This window comes from Macaca thibetana, chromosome 6 (assembly GCF_024542745.1).
Source record: "Macaca thibetana thibetana isolate TM-01 chromosome 6, ASM2454274v1, whole genome shotgun sequence".
Classification (NCBI taxonomy): domain Eukaryota; kingdom Metazoa; phylum Chordata; class Mammalia; order Primates; family Cercopithecidae; genus Macaca; species Macaca thibetana.
Window position 1 is genome coordinate 41,376,392 of NC_065583.1, and position 16,198 is coordinate 41,392,589.

Sequence of the window (16,198 nt, forward strand, 5' to 3'; positions counted from 1 at the left end):
CTTCCTTTGCTTTTGCTAAGTGCCTGCAGCTTCAACTCTGGTTATCTCGGGTTTATGAGAACGGCTGGCATTCATGTGTCTAATTTTTACATGATAAATGAATTAATTATTATCTGATACTTGCCGTGTTGGTAGGCCAAAAGGTGGGCTTCTGAAACTTAGAGGGTGACAGGGATGGAGACCCCTGGTATGGAGCTGAGACGAAGCAAGAGGCCAGGCCCGGAACAGAACTCAGCTCAGCAGTCAGTCACAAGGCTGCAGAGCGACAGGCGTTTGGGGAAAGGTAGGAACCTCTCCCCGCCACCTGCCGGTCAGCAGCCCTACCCACAATTAGGCCGCGGCTGCCTCGGCCTGGTCCCAAAAAATGTGAGCGCCGCCCCCTCCTCCCGCCCAGTCCCCCGCCGCGCCCGCGGGGTCGGGGGCTGAGCTGCCGGCGCCGCTAGCCGGGCGAGCTTCCCAGCACGGGAGGAGGGAGGGGGCGGCGCCGGGAGGGGCGGAGCTTCGGCGCCTCCCGGAGCCTTATTCCCGGCCGCGCGCCGGGCAGCGCTCATTCGGCCGAAGGAGCTACGCGGGCCACGCTGCTGGCTGGCCTGACCTAGGCGCGCGGGGTCGGGCGGCCGCGCGGGCGGGCGGAGTGACCAAGACAGACACTCAACAAGAGCGAGCTGCGCCGGGGTCCCGGCCAGGCTTGCACGCAGAAGCCGGCGGCAGACGGTGCCCAGCGGAATCTCCTGAGTCCCACCGCCCAGCTCCGGTGCCAGCGCCCAGTGGCCGCCGCTTCGAAAGTGATTGGTGCCTCGCCGCCTCCTCTCGGTGCGGGACCATGAAGCTGCTGCCGTCGGTGGTGCTGAAGCTCCTTCTGGCTGCAGGTAGGAGGGCTGCGACGCCCCTGGAGATCGGGGGGATGGGGGCGCTGTGCTGGGGGCATGGGGGAAGGTCGCCGCAGCGCACCCGGCACGGGCCACTTGGTGGGGCCCTTGCGCTCTGGCGGACCGGCGTCGGCATCGGTGCGTGTTGGTCGGGGGTCTGGGCGGGTGTCTGATGCGGCCTGGCCCCTCGCCCACAGTTCTTTCGGCACTGGTGACTGGCGAGAGCCTGCAGCAGCTTCGGAGAGGGCTAGCTGCTGGAACCAGCAACCCGGACCCTTCCACTGGATCCACGGACCAGCTGCTACGCCTAGGAGGCGGCCGGGATCGGAAAGTCCGTGACTTGCAAGAGGCAGATCTGGACCTTTTGAGAGGTGGGTGTGGAGGCCGCCCATCCTCGAACCCGGGTGGGCTGTTGAAGAATAAGCAGATCCAAGATTCTTGCTGTTTGGGCAATACTGCGGGTTGAGAGTATTCATGGAGAACCTCGGGGAAAAGCTGATCGGCCTGAAGGGCACTGGGGGATCCTGGAATATAGGTCCCACTCTCTCTGTTGTCATTGCCTCCCCTGCTGGGTTGCCGCCCTTCTGGGTACTTTGGGGCAAACTGAAACAGGCAAGTTGTCTGGGGTCCTTACGTGCTTCTTGGGTAAGCTGAGTGATAGGAACAAGGAATGGTTGAGATGCTTTCCCTAGAGCTACTATGTAAAAATGGGCGCCAGTTCTAATTCCCTCATCAAATGACTATTGTATATAAAATAGAGGTAACAGATGCGGAGATGCCCAGGCACTTCTATAGAAAGTGTGCAGTGTTAGCCTCCTCCATCCACCTGTCTCCAGATTGGGGAAACAGAGAGGAATGAGGAGCTCTTGGCTGCCCTAGGTGAGGCTGTGAATGGTGAACGCTGGGCCTCTAGGGGGCTGTATTAAAATGCTGGGTATCTCTGAATGCTACCGGAAACCTGCAGGCTTACTGAGCACTTTGCTTTCCTGAGGCGACTCCAAATGGGGAGGGCTGTGTAGAATCCTCCAACCAGCCTCTTTGGCTGTAGCCAAGCACAGGCACAGGGCAGAGTCCAGAGCCTGCCAGCTCTCCTGCCTCCAGACCTGAGGAGATTATCCAGGGTAGAGCAAGGACTCAGCACTGTACCACGGAATGACTATATTTGGTTGGACAGATGCCCACCTGTTCTAGCTCAACCTGCTCCTCAGCTGCCCTTCTCCCTCCTTCCCAGGAGCTTCCCTTGAGTATTCTCTCTACTTTGTATAAATCAAACACATGCTCCAAAACTGAGCCTAGGCTCCCATACTTCATCCTTTCCCAGCAGCCCTCTGGGGTTGCCCATGGCCTGAACAGCCTGGATTCTCCTGGCCCTCTCCTCCTAGGCTGGGCAGGGCTGGGCTGTGACTCACCCCACCCCCACCCCCCACCCACATGGCTGCTCCTCATACCTCTGCAGACCTGACTCACTGCTCCCTGTCCATGGCTGGAGCCTGGCTGTCACCCTGCACCTTCTCCCTCCCCTTTCTGATTGGCTTGGCCCCCCTGCCTTACTCTCCCTGAAGCTCTGGTCACTGGGTTCCTCTGACCACCTATATCGTCTTCTGAGCTCTGAAGGGGCCTGGGACTGGATGAGAGGAAATGAAGGACTGTGGGGCTGCTGGCACCTACTTCTTTTTCTTTCCTTCTCTTGGCTTTACTGGGCAAAGACTACTTTTCAGGTCTGGGGATCCTACCACCTAAAATAAATGACTGCTACCATTTATTAAATTCCTACTGTGTTCTACGCACTTGATATGTTATCCTGGCTAATGTAACACTTATAGCAACCTTTTGAGATAGTTACTCTTGCTATCCACATTTTACTGAGAACCTGAGGTTCAGAGAGGTTAAGTGACTTGCCCACGGTCATATAGCTGAAATTGGAGCACAGATCTATGGACTTCAGAGCCCATTCATGCCTGGATCAGCATCTCAGGTGCTCCAGACTTGTGAGAGGGAGGAGATGGGGGTGTGTGAAGCAGCTTGGTGTGGTGAGGAAGGACATTGGAGGAAGTCCGGAGACCACAGTTCTAATCCCAATCCTGCATAACATTGAGTAAGTCACTCTGCCTGCCATGATTTTTTTTTTTTTTGGAAACATAGTCTCACTCTGTCACCCAGGCTGGAATTCTATGGCATGATCTCAGCTCACTGCAATCTCTGCCTCCCGGGTTCAAGTGATTCTCCTGCCTCAGCCTCCCGAGTAGCTGCGGTTACAGGCACACACTACCACGCCCGGCTAATTTTTGTATTTTTAGTAGAGATGAGATTTTGCCATGTTGGCAAGGCTGGTCTCGAACTCCTGACCTCAGGTGATCCACCACCTCAGCCTCCCAAAGTGTTGGGATTACAGGCGTGAGCCACCGTTCCTGGCCACATGGTTTTCTTTGAAGGCCCTCTAGCTTGAAACTCTAAGTCTCTAGTCTAATGTGTCATGCTCACCCTTCTGCTAGACACATGGCTGTAGCCATGGATATGGGCACCTTTTTCCTGATAAGGGATAAGAGGGTGGGACTGGGCTGATGGGCATAGTCCATGGTCAATCCCAGCTGGATGTCTGGGTGAGGTTGTTTTTCCCCCGGTCTCTCTGAAGCATGGAAAGAAGGGGGGAGTCATCATTGTTCCAGTTCCTTCTGGACAGTTCCTTACTTTCCACTTTTCTATCCCTTGTACACCCTGTACCCCCCAACCCAGAGAGCCATAAACAGGACATTGGGGGTTAAATATGAATGAATCTTTGAGAAAGTGGGTGAGCTATAAAGGGCGTGCAGGTTAAATATTTTGCTTGAAGTTGAAAAAGCAAGGCTGTGACCAGGACTGGCCTGCTTGCTGTTCCTGAGCCAGGCTCTGCCCTGGGCTCATGGTACTAAGGGGTGCCCCGGAGGAGACCACCTGAACACATGGACACTGTTCTTGTTTTAGGAGCCCTCCAACCCCAAAACCTCCAAGTACTTTCTCTGGAAGCAATTTTTGTGTGTGACACTGTCTTTTTGCAAGTGGGTCACTGAGTACAGCATCAGGAAATGAGGCTGATTGAAGGCCAAAATAGAACGAAGCCGGTGTGGGGGAGTAGAAGATGGAGGTGTAAGGTGGACAGTGGGGTGGAGGTGGAGTTGGTAGAATTGCCCAGTGAGCTGCAGTTACTCAACAAAAGCATTCTGAGAATGAGGCTCTTACACTGAGACTGTGAAATGCCTTCCTTGGGACCCACCCTAGCTTCTACTTCCTACTGAGGTTCCCTCTTTCTGGTGGTTCTGCCCAATCTTTCTGCTCTTCCTTCTGCCTCTTGGGAGGCACTGAGCTAAGGGGCCTTCCCAGATCTTTGACTTCAGGTGGGATCAAAGAATATATACTCCTTTCAAGCACTATGCTCTTCTGATTTTCTTCACAAAGAGTCAGACTTTAACAGGGTGCTTTTCTCCTACAGTCACTTTATCCTCCAAGCCACAAGCACTGGCCACACCAAGCAAGGAGGAGCACGGGAAAAGAAAGAAGAAAGGCAAGGGACTAGGGAAGAAGAGGGACCCATGTCTTCGGAAATACAAGGACTTCTGCATCCACGGAGAATGCAAATATGTGAAGGAGCTCCGGGCTCCCTCCTGCATGTAAGTGCCCCTTCCCCAGGGCTGAATCTCACCAGCACACTTTGTCAGCCACGTGGCTGTTCCTCGTTGTCACTGTTCCTTGAATTCATAATTTCACCCAGTTTCTTCTCAACCTCTGGGCGGAAGTTGGGAGGAGGGGAAATATATTTTTAGTCAGCGGAAGCCCCCTCCCCCCTATAGGATGCAATTTCCTGTGGTATGGTTTTGTGACGTGCTTTAATCCTTAGGGACATTTCCTGCTTGCCCAGAAATGAGCATGTGGCTAGGACAGCTGGCACCCGAAGGCAGGCCCTTCATTCTTGCCTGATGCCCTACTCTGGGAGGGAGAAGCCAGTAGGAAACATGGCAGAGTGGGCTTCCTGGGCAGAGTAGAGCTCCTGAGGGAAGGTAGGAGGTGCATTTGGATGCATGTTGTATAGGTATGTGTATATTTGGGTTTATGTGCATGTGAGTGTGCAAATGTGGGTTGACTGTAAGGCATGGCAGGACTGTACAGAGAGGGATCATCATGGTGGCAGGTTGAGGCCTCTCTTTCTTCTTCCTTACCCCAGCAAGGGCCAGGAGGTGGGGGACATGGAGAGTACTGGCCTTTGGCCATGGTGTGGGAGAACAATTCCTTTGTGCAGGGTTCACAGGAAATGGAACCTGACCCAGCAGGCATCAGCCCCCGGTCAGGCAACATCACCCCTTCCCTGGGTAGGTGTGTGGGCGGAGGGGCTGTGGGTTCCTTAGCCTCTCTCCTAAGCCAAACCCAGCAAACGGCTGCCTTGGCAACCCCTCAGGGATGACAGCACTGCCATGCTCTCTGGCAGGCATAATGTTGCCACTGTGCCTGAGGCCAATACCCTGCGTCAGGCTGCAAACATCCGTTCCCTTCCCTGTGGGGAGGCAGGCTCTGGGGGACTTAGGGGGAGACTCTGGACAGGGCCAAGAGACTATTGTATGTACATTGCCTCCAGCCTGTCAAGAAGGCAACGTGCCTGCAATCCCTTCTACTGGTGATTGGTGCAGATCCCTTGGCTTTTTAAAGCTTCCTTGTTTTGTCTGATCACACATAGCAGAGCTGCCCTGTATTTGGCAGTTGGCAGACAGACCCATCACTCCCCACCATGTCCACAGTCACTTGTGCATCCTTTCCTATAACATCCTTGTCAGCAGCTTGGTATTAGAAGGCATTCTTTAAGAGTGGCATAGAAAGCCCCCATATATCCTTCCCAAGGTCTTCGGACAGGGCAGGAAATGTTCGTCTTAAATTTGTAAAATGGCATCGTTAGTACAGGGTGAAGAAGGTGACTCAAGTAGTCAAGGTGGATTGAGGCCAGGAATCTATCCATACCAGATTGGTCCTGGGCATTTTGGTGGATGGATGTGGGGCTTGCACTGTGTGGTTGAGAGGCTGTATAAGGCTGCCTTCCTGGAGAGCTGGACTCGGCTGACCACCTAAACCCAGAGAACCTGATATGGGTGCCCGGCCACCTTCCCAGTGGTCCCTAGGGATAGTGATAACTATAATGATGTCATCTCTCCTTTGTCCCAGAGTTTCAGTGTTTATATATAATATGAGTTGAGCCCAGGTATGTTAAGCTCCTATTTAGTGGCAGACACTACTTTAGGAGCTGGAGAGATATAGTTTCCTGGGATTTTTCAAAAGCCCCCTGCTGAGTAGGCAGGACTTGGTACCTCTACTTGAAAGATGATGAAACTGGAGCCAGAAAATAGGAAGTAATTTGCCTGAGGTCAATAGCTAAATAAGTAGATGGAAACAAGACAGTGTCTCAGGTACCTGACTCCTAGTCCAGCATGCTTTTCATGCCCTCAGGCTGCACTGGGTGTTGGCTTTCATCTTTCTTTCTTGTATCTGTCCTTATCGAATTGGAGCAGCATTTTATAAAGGGCAGAGGGCAGCTGTTGTCCTAGAGGTCTCTTATTCTTTGACTAGCCTAAGAGCACAGCAATCTGATTTGAAAACTTTACATTAGCTTCCTGGGCAGAATTTTCTTTTTCTTTTTTCTTTTCCTTTTTTTTTTTTTTTTTTTTTGAGATAGAGTCTCACTCTGTCTCCCATGCTGGGGTGCAGTGGTGCGATCTCGGCTCACTGCAACCTCTGCCTCCTGGGTTCAAGCAATTCTCCTGCTTCAGCCTCCTAAGTGACTGGGACTACAGGTACCTGTCACCATGCCCAATTAATAATTTTTATATTTTTAGTTTATTTATTTATTTATTTATTTTTTGAGACGGAGTCTCGCTCTGTCGCCCAGGCTGGAGTGCAGTGGCCGGATCTCAGCTCACTGCAAGCTCCGCCTCCCGGGTTCGGGCCATTCTCCTGTCTCAGCCTCCTGAGTAGCTGGGACTACAGGCGCCCGCCACCTCGCCCAGCTAGTTTTTTGTATTTTTTAGTAGAGACGGGGTTTCACCGTGTTAGCCAGGATGGTCTCGATCTCCTGACCTAGTGATCCACCCGTCTCGGCCTCCCAAAGTGCTGGGATTACAGGCTTGAGCCACCGCGCCCGGCCTTATATTTTTAGTAGAGACGTGGTTTTGCCATGTTGGCCAGGCTGGTCTTGAACTCCTGACCTCAGGTGATCCACCTGCCTCAACCTCCCAAAGTGTGGGATTATAGGCATGAGCCACCATACCTGGCCCTTTTTTTTTTTTTTGAGATGAAGTCTCACTCTGTCACCCAGGCTGGAGTGCAGTGGCGCAATCTCGGCTCACTGCAACCTCCACCTCCCAGATTAAAGTGATTCTCCTGCCTCAGCCTCCTGAGCAGCTGGTATTACAGGCACACGCCCCCACATCTGGCTAATTTTTCAATTTTTGTGGAGATAGGGTTTCACTATGTTGGCCAGGCTGGTCTTGAACTCCTGGCCTCAAGTAATCCACCTGCCTTGGCCTCCCAAAGTTCTGGGATTACAGGTGTGAGCCACCACTTCCTAGGCAGATTTTCAGGGGGTTGATTGCATGTCTGGGAGGGCCCCCTACTGCCTCCTGCCCTTGCTACTCAGGGCAAAAAGCAGCAAGAAGACAGAAATCCTGGTTTGGGGGAATGTGACGTCTGTGCACCTTCATCTGGGGGTTTTTGTGGCTCTTCTTTGACTCCAGACCCAGGAACCACTAGCTCAGGTGTGTCCAGGCTGCTGTGGTGAGACTGAGGCTAGCTGGCTTCCTAAACTAGCCCTCTGCAGCCACCATGAACAGGAAAACCCTTTTTGTGTCACCAGCCAAAAGTTGCCCTCGAAGAGTAGTTTCTCCTGGGCATGGTGGCTCACACCTGTAATCCCAGCACTTTGGGAGGCCGAGGCAGGTGAATCACCTGAGGTCAGGAGTTCGAGACCAGCCTGGCCAACATAGCGAAACCCCATCTCTACTAAAAATACAAAAATTAGCTGGGCATGGTGGCGGGTGCCTGTAATCTCAGCTACTAGGGAGGCTGAGGCAGGAGAATCTCTCGAACCCAGGAGGCGGAGGAGGTTGCAGTGAGCCGAGATCACGCCATTGCACTACAGCCTGGGCAACAAGAACAAAACTCCATCTCAAAAAAAAAAAAAAAAAAAAGAAAAGAATAGTTTCCTGGGATTCCTGACTGGTTGCTGACCCAGAAATTGGCTGCAGAGTTTCCTGTGGCTGGAGGAATCCTGGGGACACTTGGGCTGAGGAGGACTCAGAGCTGGAGGAGAGACAGGCTATGGGGCTCTGCTTGGCCTCACTGCCCAGGTGCTAAGAAGGACTGGCGATCCCGCTTCTCTTGGCTCCATCTGACTTGGGTACCCCATTCCTCAGGCCATGGGCAGTAACCTCTGGAGTCTGATTATGTAAAAACTCACACAATATGGGACTTGGCCTTTATTAACCCCTTTCATTTGTATTACCTCATTTTATGTTTTCACAATACTCTAGTGAAGTAGGTATTTCTTATCTCTGTATTTTACATGAGGAAACCAATGTTTAGAAAGGTAACGTGACTTGCCCAAAATGACCTGGCTAGAAATAGCAGCAGAACCAGTCTGGAACTCATGTACTCTGAGTCTCCTCCATCCAGACGTGTCCCCTCCACCTCCTGGGGTAAAGGTGGAGAACTCCAGATTGGAAGATGTCTCTAGACCCTAGAGGGTTCTTGCATCTGTTGTAATACAAGTTCTGGAATGGGTCACAGACATGGGTGGGAAGAATGTGTCCTAGTCTGATGGGTGGCTGGCTCTGGACAAGACACAAAATTTTGCCCCTACCCTGGGATGCTTGGAATGTACTCATTCCCCCTCCCTCTCTGGGGAAGCCAGGAGTTGTCTGCAAAGGGAGGGGGAGGTAGGTAATATTAGGATGTTTGCATTATTATCCTTTTGACTCAGGGTGGGGGTGGAGGGATTATGTAACTGAATTGCCGGACTCTGAGGCCAAACTTTATTTCCATCTTCTGAGTAACTACCTGTGGAGTTCGAGTGATGGACTGGAAGTGAAAAACAGATTCAACTTCAGCTTCCCTCCTCCCAGGAAAGCAAAGTCTCTGAAGTTATCCAGACTGCTGGGTTGAATCCTGGCTCTACCAGTCACTAGCTTTGTAACCCTGGGCGAGGTATTTAACAAAAGCTAAGCCTCAGTCCATCTTTAAAATGGGGCTAGTAACTCCTCCTTCACAGAGATGGCTTTAAATGAAATAATCCTTGTAAAGCAGTTAGCACAAAGTACTTGGCTCATGGTAAGCCTTCAATGATTGCTAGTTATTATTCTTTATTATTCAAGTTGTGAGTAATAAATAATAATAACATAGTCAGAGAGAAGGGTCAGACTGCCCCCTAGGAGCCTATCGGATATGCTTTCTTGGAGTTACCTGCACTGTTCTGCATTGGTCAGAGTGGAAGGAATGATGAATTTGGAATCTGCCAAGACTTGTTCCTAGTCTTAGCCCTGCTGCTTCCTAGCTGTGCAACTTTTGGTGAATCACTTAATTTCTCTGACCCTTAATCTTAGCTTTTCCATCTGTAAAATGGGGTTGTACCTGCATACCAGAATGTTAGGAGGCTCAGTTGAGCTGGTAGATAAGGCTAGTGGCTTGTGAATGATAAACTGCTGTGCACAAGTGATTTTCCAGGGGTGCCTCTGCAAGTGTCCTCCATGTCCTGGCAGGATAGGGGTTGCTTTTATGCCTACATGGGCTGATGGGACAGATACATGGAGAGGCTGGGCAAGGAACTGTGGACTGTGCTGTGTGTATAGTGGGCCTGACTTACATTAATCCTGCAATGAGGTGGTTTCTCAAAGTACCCAGGAGGAACTAGGGCAGGGAGAGGCACAGGGCAGGAAGGCAAGAATGCAGTGCCACCCAGCCTGGCCCCTCTGCAACTGCTGGTTGTGGACAAATCTGTCCCTTGGAGCTTCCCTGGTGCTCTGTCCGCAGGAAGAAGGGATTCCTTGTTCTGAGGCACCAGAGAAAACACCTCCTTCCCAGAGAAGGCACAGCTCAGAAAAGAGGGCCACCAGGTTCTTGGTGCTTCCTTCAGCAGCTGGTGATCCAAAGTCCCCAGACATACAGTGCCACGGTGCCCCCTGCCTGGAGGGTAGGCACTTGTCAGGTGTGAGTGGGCAGCACACTGAGCTCAGAGTCAGTCTACAGCTACATCTTAGTTTCTGCCTTGCTGTGTGACTGTGGGAAAACTACTCCACCCTTCTGTAAAATGGAGCTCCTACCTACATCAAAGGATCTCTGGGATGCTCAGATAAAGGAAAGGATGTGAATGTTCTTCTTCAACTGTAGGCACATCTGGGTCTTTCTAAGAGCTTCAAGGAAATGCTTTGTGTTAGAAAAGGCAGTTGCCAGCTGAGTACGGTGGCTCACGCCTGTAATCCCTGCACATTGGGAGGCCGAGGCGGGTGGATCACCTGAGGTCAGAAATTTGAGACCACCCTAGTTAACATGGTGAAACTCCATCTCTACTAAAAAATTACAAAAATTAGCTGGGTGTGGTAGTGGGCACCTGTTATCCCAGCTACTCGGGAGGCTGAGTCAAGAGAATCACTTGAATCCAGGAGGTGGAGGTTGCAGCGAGCCAAGATTGCACCATTGCCCTCCAGCCTGGGTGACAGAGCAAGGCTCTGTCTTAAAAAAAGAAAAAGAAAAAGAAAAGGCAGTTGCCATGTGATTTATTTCTTGAGTGAGAAGAGCCAAGGGATTGTTTCTGACATTCTTCCATGCTCTGGCAGGGCAGCTGGGCAGAAAGATGTTACTTGATTTGTTTGGTTTGTCCTGTGATGAAAGAGGCCTGGTAGCTCAGCGTTCAGAGGCCAAAGGCCAGAGTTGAGCTCCCAAGTTGGGCCCTGCACCAAGGGGGAGCTGGAGTTAAATGAAGGAAACTTGAGAAAAACGACTCCTGGCAGAGGCACAGGGCCTATTAATAGACTGGGCAGCGGTGGAGAGGGACTGGATGCTGGAAGCACAATGGGCAAGGCTGGGTTTATTTCTGGGTCAGAATGTTGAGGGGCCTCACTGGAGGGAGTGATACAAACCCCTGAATTCAGCCTACCAGCTCTTGTGCCCAAGCCCTCATAAGTGGTTTAACGCCTGAACACACATGTCATAAATCAGCCACACGTGGAACATATCTAACTGAGGCCTTCAAGTCCTCCCTTGCTTTTTCCGTGCCTGGAACAGGATTCTCAGCCCAGAGAACCAGAGGAAATGGAAAAGCAGAGGGTGTCAAGTGAGGGAGGAATGCTATAGAGCCTTCAGAGGCACTTTAAAGGGTTTTATACTAGAGGAGAAGGATGGAGGATGGGCAGGGATCATGGTCAGGGATTGACAGGCTGAGGGTATGAGGAATGGGGTTTGGCTTATGCAGGTGGGCCATTGCCGAGAGAGAGGCCAAAGCACTAACTCTATCTCCTTCTTGTTTTTTCTTGAACTAGCTGCCACCCGGGTTACCATGGAGAGAGGTGTCATGGGCTGAGCCTCCCAGTGGAAAATCGCTTATATACCTATGACCATACAACTATCCTGGCCGTGGTGGCCGTGGTGCTGTCATCTGTCTGTCTGCTGGTCATCGTGGGGCTTCTCATGTTTAGGTAAGTGTTGGAATCCCCTGCAGACTGCTTCTGCAAATCACTCGCATTCTTCCTCCTCCTGGGCCCTCTCCTTCATGATCACATGCACTTCCTTCAATCTCTCCAAATTGTGGGCTAGCTCCGGGGTGTAGATTCTCCAAAACCCTGGTATTTCTGGCATGACATGAGTCCCGTGTCTAGAGCCCAGGGTCAAATTTGCGAGGCCATAGCAGGTCCTGCTCCTCACAGGAGTTCTTTTCCTGCCTCTGTGACCCAACTACCCACTCATGGAGTCACTTTGTCACACATTTCTTTCTCCTAGCTGTTCTTTGATGGCATTAGTATGTGGTTTGGTAGTCAAGGTGTGGGTGGTGCTAGTGGTATATCCTTCCACTCCCGAGGCATCTGGACTTCAGACCCTGCTTCTAATCCAGGTATGCTCTAGCTCAGGGGAGACCCACCAAGCATTCTATGCCTGTTTTCAAGCAGTGTAACTCATCTGTCTTGAGACCTGGAACAAATTACTGTCTTTCTGAGGATTGTAACCTTATAGTGATCGTAATCTTTGTCCACCTACCTCATAACGATGTTGTGAGGATCACATAAATGAGGTGAAAGCTCTTTGTAAATTGCATCATGCTGTTAGAGACAGGAGTTCCTCAGGGCAGTTGGGCCTTTGACCAGAGGTTGGGCTGCCCTACTGTGTGTGGGCTTTTCCAAGTAGTGGAGGAAACCACCATGGCAGAGTTCTTTGGAAGGACCTGCTCTGGACCTATACTTTGTCATAGCAGGCAGAGATTATTCACAAAACTTATCTTCCTCAGGTACCATAGGAGAGGTGGTTATGATGTGGAAAACGAAGAGAAAGTGAAGTTGGGCATGACTAATTCCCACTGAGAGAGACTTGCGCTCAAGGTAATGCTCCATCCTTTGCCCCATGACATGATTATCCTTTGTCCCCTTTCCTGGCTCTGCTTCAGTGGGCGCTGAATTTTTCATCGAGGGGTTGGGGGCCAGGCCACTGTGACATTAATATCCCATTGCAGAACTATTTTCAAAAAGACTCTAGTGCTTCACTTAAGGTAAAAGTTGCTAGAGAGACACCTAAGAGAGATGCCTGAGAAGACAGCTTCTCCCACCCTCATCCCCTCCCTTCCCTTCTCCTCCCCTCCCCTGGGAGACAGAGCGAAACCCTGTCTCAAAAAGTTTAAAAATAAAAAAGACTGGACCAGGAAAATCTTAAGACCTCTTTAGACTGGACCTGGCTTTAAATGCCTTCCTTTTGTGCTTTAGGAATCGGCTGGGGACTGCTACCTCTGAGAAGACACAAGGTGATTTCAGACTGCAGAGGGGAAAGACGTCACATCTAGCCACAAAGACTCCTTCATCCCCAGTCGCCATCTAGGATTGGGCCTCCCATAATTGCTTTGCCAAAATACCAGAGCCTTCAAGTGCCAAACCGAGTATGTCTGATGGTATCTGGGTGAGAAGAAAGCAAAAGCAAGGGACCTTCATGCCCTTCTGATTCCCCTCCACCAAGCCCCACTTCCCCTTATAAGTTTGTTTAAGCACTTACTTCTGGATTAGAATGCCGGTTAAATTCCATATGCTCCAGGATCTTTGACTGAAAAAAAAAAAAAAAAAAAAAAAAGAAGAAGAAGAGGAAGAAGAAGGAGAGCAAGAAGGAAAGATTTGTGAACTGGAAGAAAGCAACAAAGATTGAGAAGCCATGTACTCAAGTATCACCAAGGGATCTGCCATTGGGACCCTCCAGCGCTGGATTTGATGAGTTAACTGTGAAATACCACAAGCCTGAGAACTGAATTTTGGGACTTCTACCCAGATGGAAAAATAACAACTATTTTTGTTGTTGTTTGTAAATGCCTCTTAAATTATATATTTATTTTATTCTATGTATGTTAATTTATTTAGTTTTTAACAATCTAACAATAATATTTCAAGTGCCTAGACTGTTACTTTGGCAATTTCCTGGCCCTCCACTCCTCATCCCCACAATCTGGCTCAGTGCCACCCACCCTTGCCACAAAGCTGGGATGGTTCTGTGACTCATCTGTAGTAATTTATTGTCTGTCTACATTTCTGCAGATCTTCCGTGGTCAGAGTGCCACCTGGGGAGTTCTGTATGGTCAGGATGTAGGGGTTAACTTGGTCAGAGCCACTCTATGAGTTGGACTGCAGTCTTGCCTAGGCGATTTTGTCTACCATTTGTGTTTTGAAAGCCCAAGGTGCTGATATCAAAGTGTAACAGATATCAGTGTCTCCCCATGTCCTCTCCCTGTCAAGTCTCAGAAGAGGTTGGGCTTCCATGCCTGTAGCTTTCCTGGTTCCTCACCCCCACAGCCCCAGGCCCACAGCGTGGGAACTCACTTTCCCTTGTGTCAAGACATTTCTCTAACTCCTGCCATTCTTCTGGTGCTACTCCATGCAGGGGTCAGTGCAGCAGAGGACAGTCTGGAGAAGGTATTAGCAAAGCAAAAGGCTGAGAAGGAACAGGGAACATTGGAGCTCACTGTTCTTGGTAACTGATTACCTGCCAGTTGCTACCGAGAAGGTTGGAGGTGGGGAAGGCTTTGTATAATCCCACCCACCTCACCAAAACGACAAAGATATGCTGTCATGGTCCTTTCTGGAAGTTTCTGGTGCCATTTCTGAACTGTTACAACTTGTATTTCCAAACCTGGTTCATATTTATACTTTGCAATCCAAATAAAGATAACCCTTGTTCCGTATCCTTTCGTCTGTTTGTTTTCACTGGGAACTGGTTTAACTTAGTTATTTCCTAAGCCCTGACTTGGTGGTAGGCTCTATACCAGGCCTATTTATGTATACTACCACAACAATTCTGTAATGCAGGTACTATTACTGTCCCATTTTTCCAGAAGGGGAAACTGAGGCTCAAAGTGGTTGTATAACTTGCCTGAGGATACACAGCTAGTAAATGACAGAGCTGGGACTAGTAGTCTGGCTCCAATTATTTTGTCTTGGTGCTTATACCATGCTATCTCTGAGATAAGAAAGAACAGATCTTTCACGCATGTTTAGCTGGCTGTAATCAGCGAAGACATCCACCCATTCAATCAACAGGTCCTGGACTCAGGACCTACTCCTATGCTGTACATATGAGCAGGCATTGCTTCTGGCAAGAACAAGATGTCTTTGTTTTTTTGTTTTTTTTTTTTGTTGTTGTTGAGACAGAGTCTCGCTTTGTCGCCCAGACTGGAGTGCAGTGGCCAGATCTCAGCTCACTGCAAGCTCCGCCTCCCGGGTTCATGCCATTCTCCTGCCTCAGCCTCCCAAGTCGCTGGGACTACAGGCGCCCGCCACCTCGCCCGGCTAGGTTTTTGTATTTTTTAGTAGAGACGGGGTTTCACCATGTTAGCCAGGATGGTCTCGATCTCCTGACCTCGTGATCCGCCCATCTCGGCCTCCCAAAGTGCTGGGATTACAGGCTTGAGCCACCGCGCCCGGCCTAACAAGATGTCTTTGACTCCCCTCTCTTGCTCCACAGCCAATCCATCAGCAAATCTTGTCAGCCCTACCTTTAGAATATATGCTGTATGCAACCACTTCTCATCACTGCCACTACCATCACCCAGTCCAATTTAGCATCATCTCATGCCTGCACTTTTGTGATGGCCTCTGCCTTTCTAGTTCCATCTTGCTTCCATATAACATATTTCCAGTGTAATAGCCAGAGTGATCATGTCTTTCAGATCTTGTCTGCTCTGTAGGCCTTCCCTGACCACCCTATTAAACAATAGCACATTCCTTTCCCCATCCTCCTCTTACTCTTCTTATATTGCTTTATATTTCTCCGTAGCCCTTATCACCACTAACATATTCCTGTTTGTTTATAGTCCATCTCCTATGAAAATGTTGGCTCCACGAGGGTAGGGGTGTGTATATTGCTCCTCTCCTAGATTCTAAAACAATGCAATTGAGTGGTAGGCACTCAATATTTGTTACCTGGATGAATGAATGTAGGAAATACAATTCAGTCCAAGGCCAACAAGTGGACAGACATGCAATCCAATACTGCCCTGAAAGTGTGATTGGATTTAGAGAGGGGTCTTTGTTGGGGAATGTGGATGGTGGTGACAAGATGAAAGTGGAATTTGGGGCATGTCATGTGTCCTGGTGGATTGGACAGTCCACCAGGTGGATTGGGGCAGTGCAGTGGCATTGGACAAGTGCCACTGGGCTGCCCCTTCTCATCCTCTTCCCTTGCAGAGTTGTGACATTCTGAAGTTTCTTCAGGAGCCCGCACAGAGATCTTGTATATACTTGGAACATCCTTTTAAGACTTTAGGCACTAGTAACTATTGAAGCTGAACATATGCATACGCCAGGAGTAATTCCACTCCTGGAGATTCAAGAGAAATGAGTACATGGTTCACCAGAAGAGAGCCACCAGAGGCTGGGCGCGGTGGCTCACGCCTGTAATCCCAGCACTTTAGGTGGCTGAGGCAGGTGGATCATGAGGTCAGGAGTTCGAGACCAACCTGGCCAACATGATGAAACCCCATCTCTATTAAAAATACAAAATATTAGCCGGGCATGGTGGCATGCGCCTGTAGTCCTAGCTACTTCAGAGGCTGAGGCAGGTGAATTGCTTGAACCTGGCAGGCAGAG

General features: G+C 50.2%; 2 protein-coding genes across 4 annotated transcripts in view; both read left to right on the plus strand.

Moving 5' to 3' along the window:
- Positions 1-16,198, plus strand: part of PFDN1 (prefoldin subunit 1) — a 381,910-nt gene that overhangs the window by 277,708 nt on the left and 88,004 nt on the right. Inside the window, exon 1 of one of the 3 annotated variants that reach the window (XM_050795101.1) lies at positions 3,514-3,517. The exons of the other annotated variants lie outside the window; for them this stretch is intronic. The gene's annotated coding sequence lies outside the window, so the exon portion shown is untranslated. Of the gene's footprint in view, positions 1-3,513; positions 3,518-16,198 lie in introns of those variants that run through there. 3 annotated transcript variants of the gene reach the window in all.
- HBEGF (heparin binding EGF like growth factor) lies at positions 113-14,292 on the plus strand. Its single transcript, XM_050795081.1, has 6 exons — positions 113-869; positions 1,067-1,240; positions 4,336-4,513; positions 11,411-11,566; positions 12,370-12,460; positions 12,839-14,292. Exons 1-5 carry the CDS (start codon positions 824-826, stop codon positions 12,440-12,442), a joined length of 627 nt encoding a protein of 208 aa, XP_050651038.1. The 5' UTR covers positions 113-823; the 3' UTR covers positions 12,443-12,460; positions 12,839-14,292.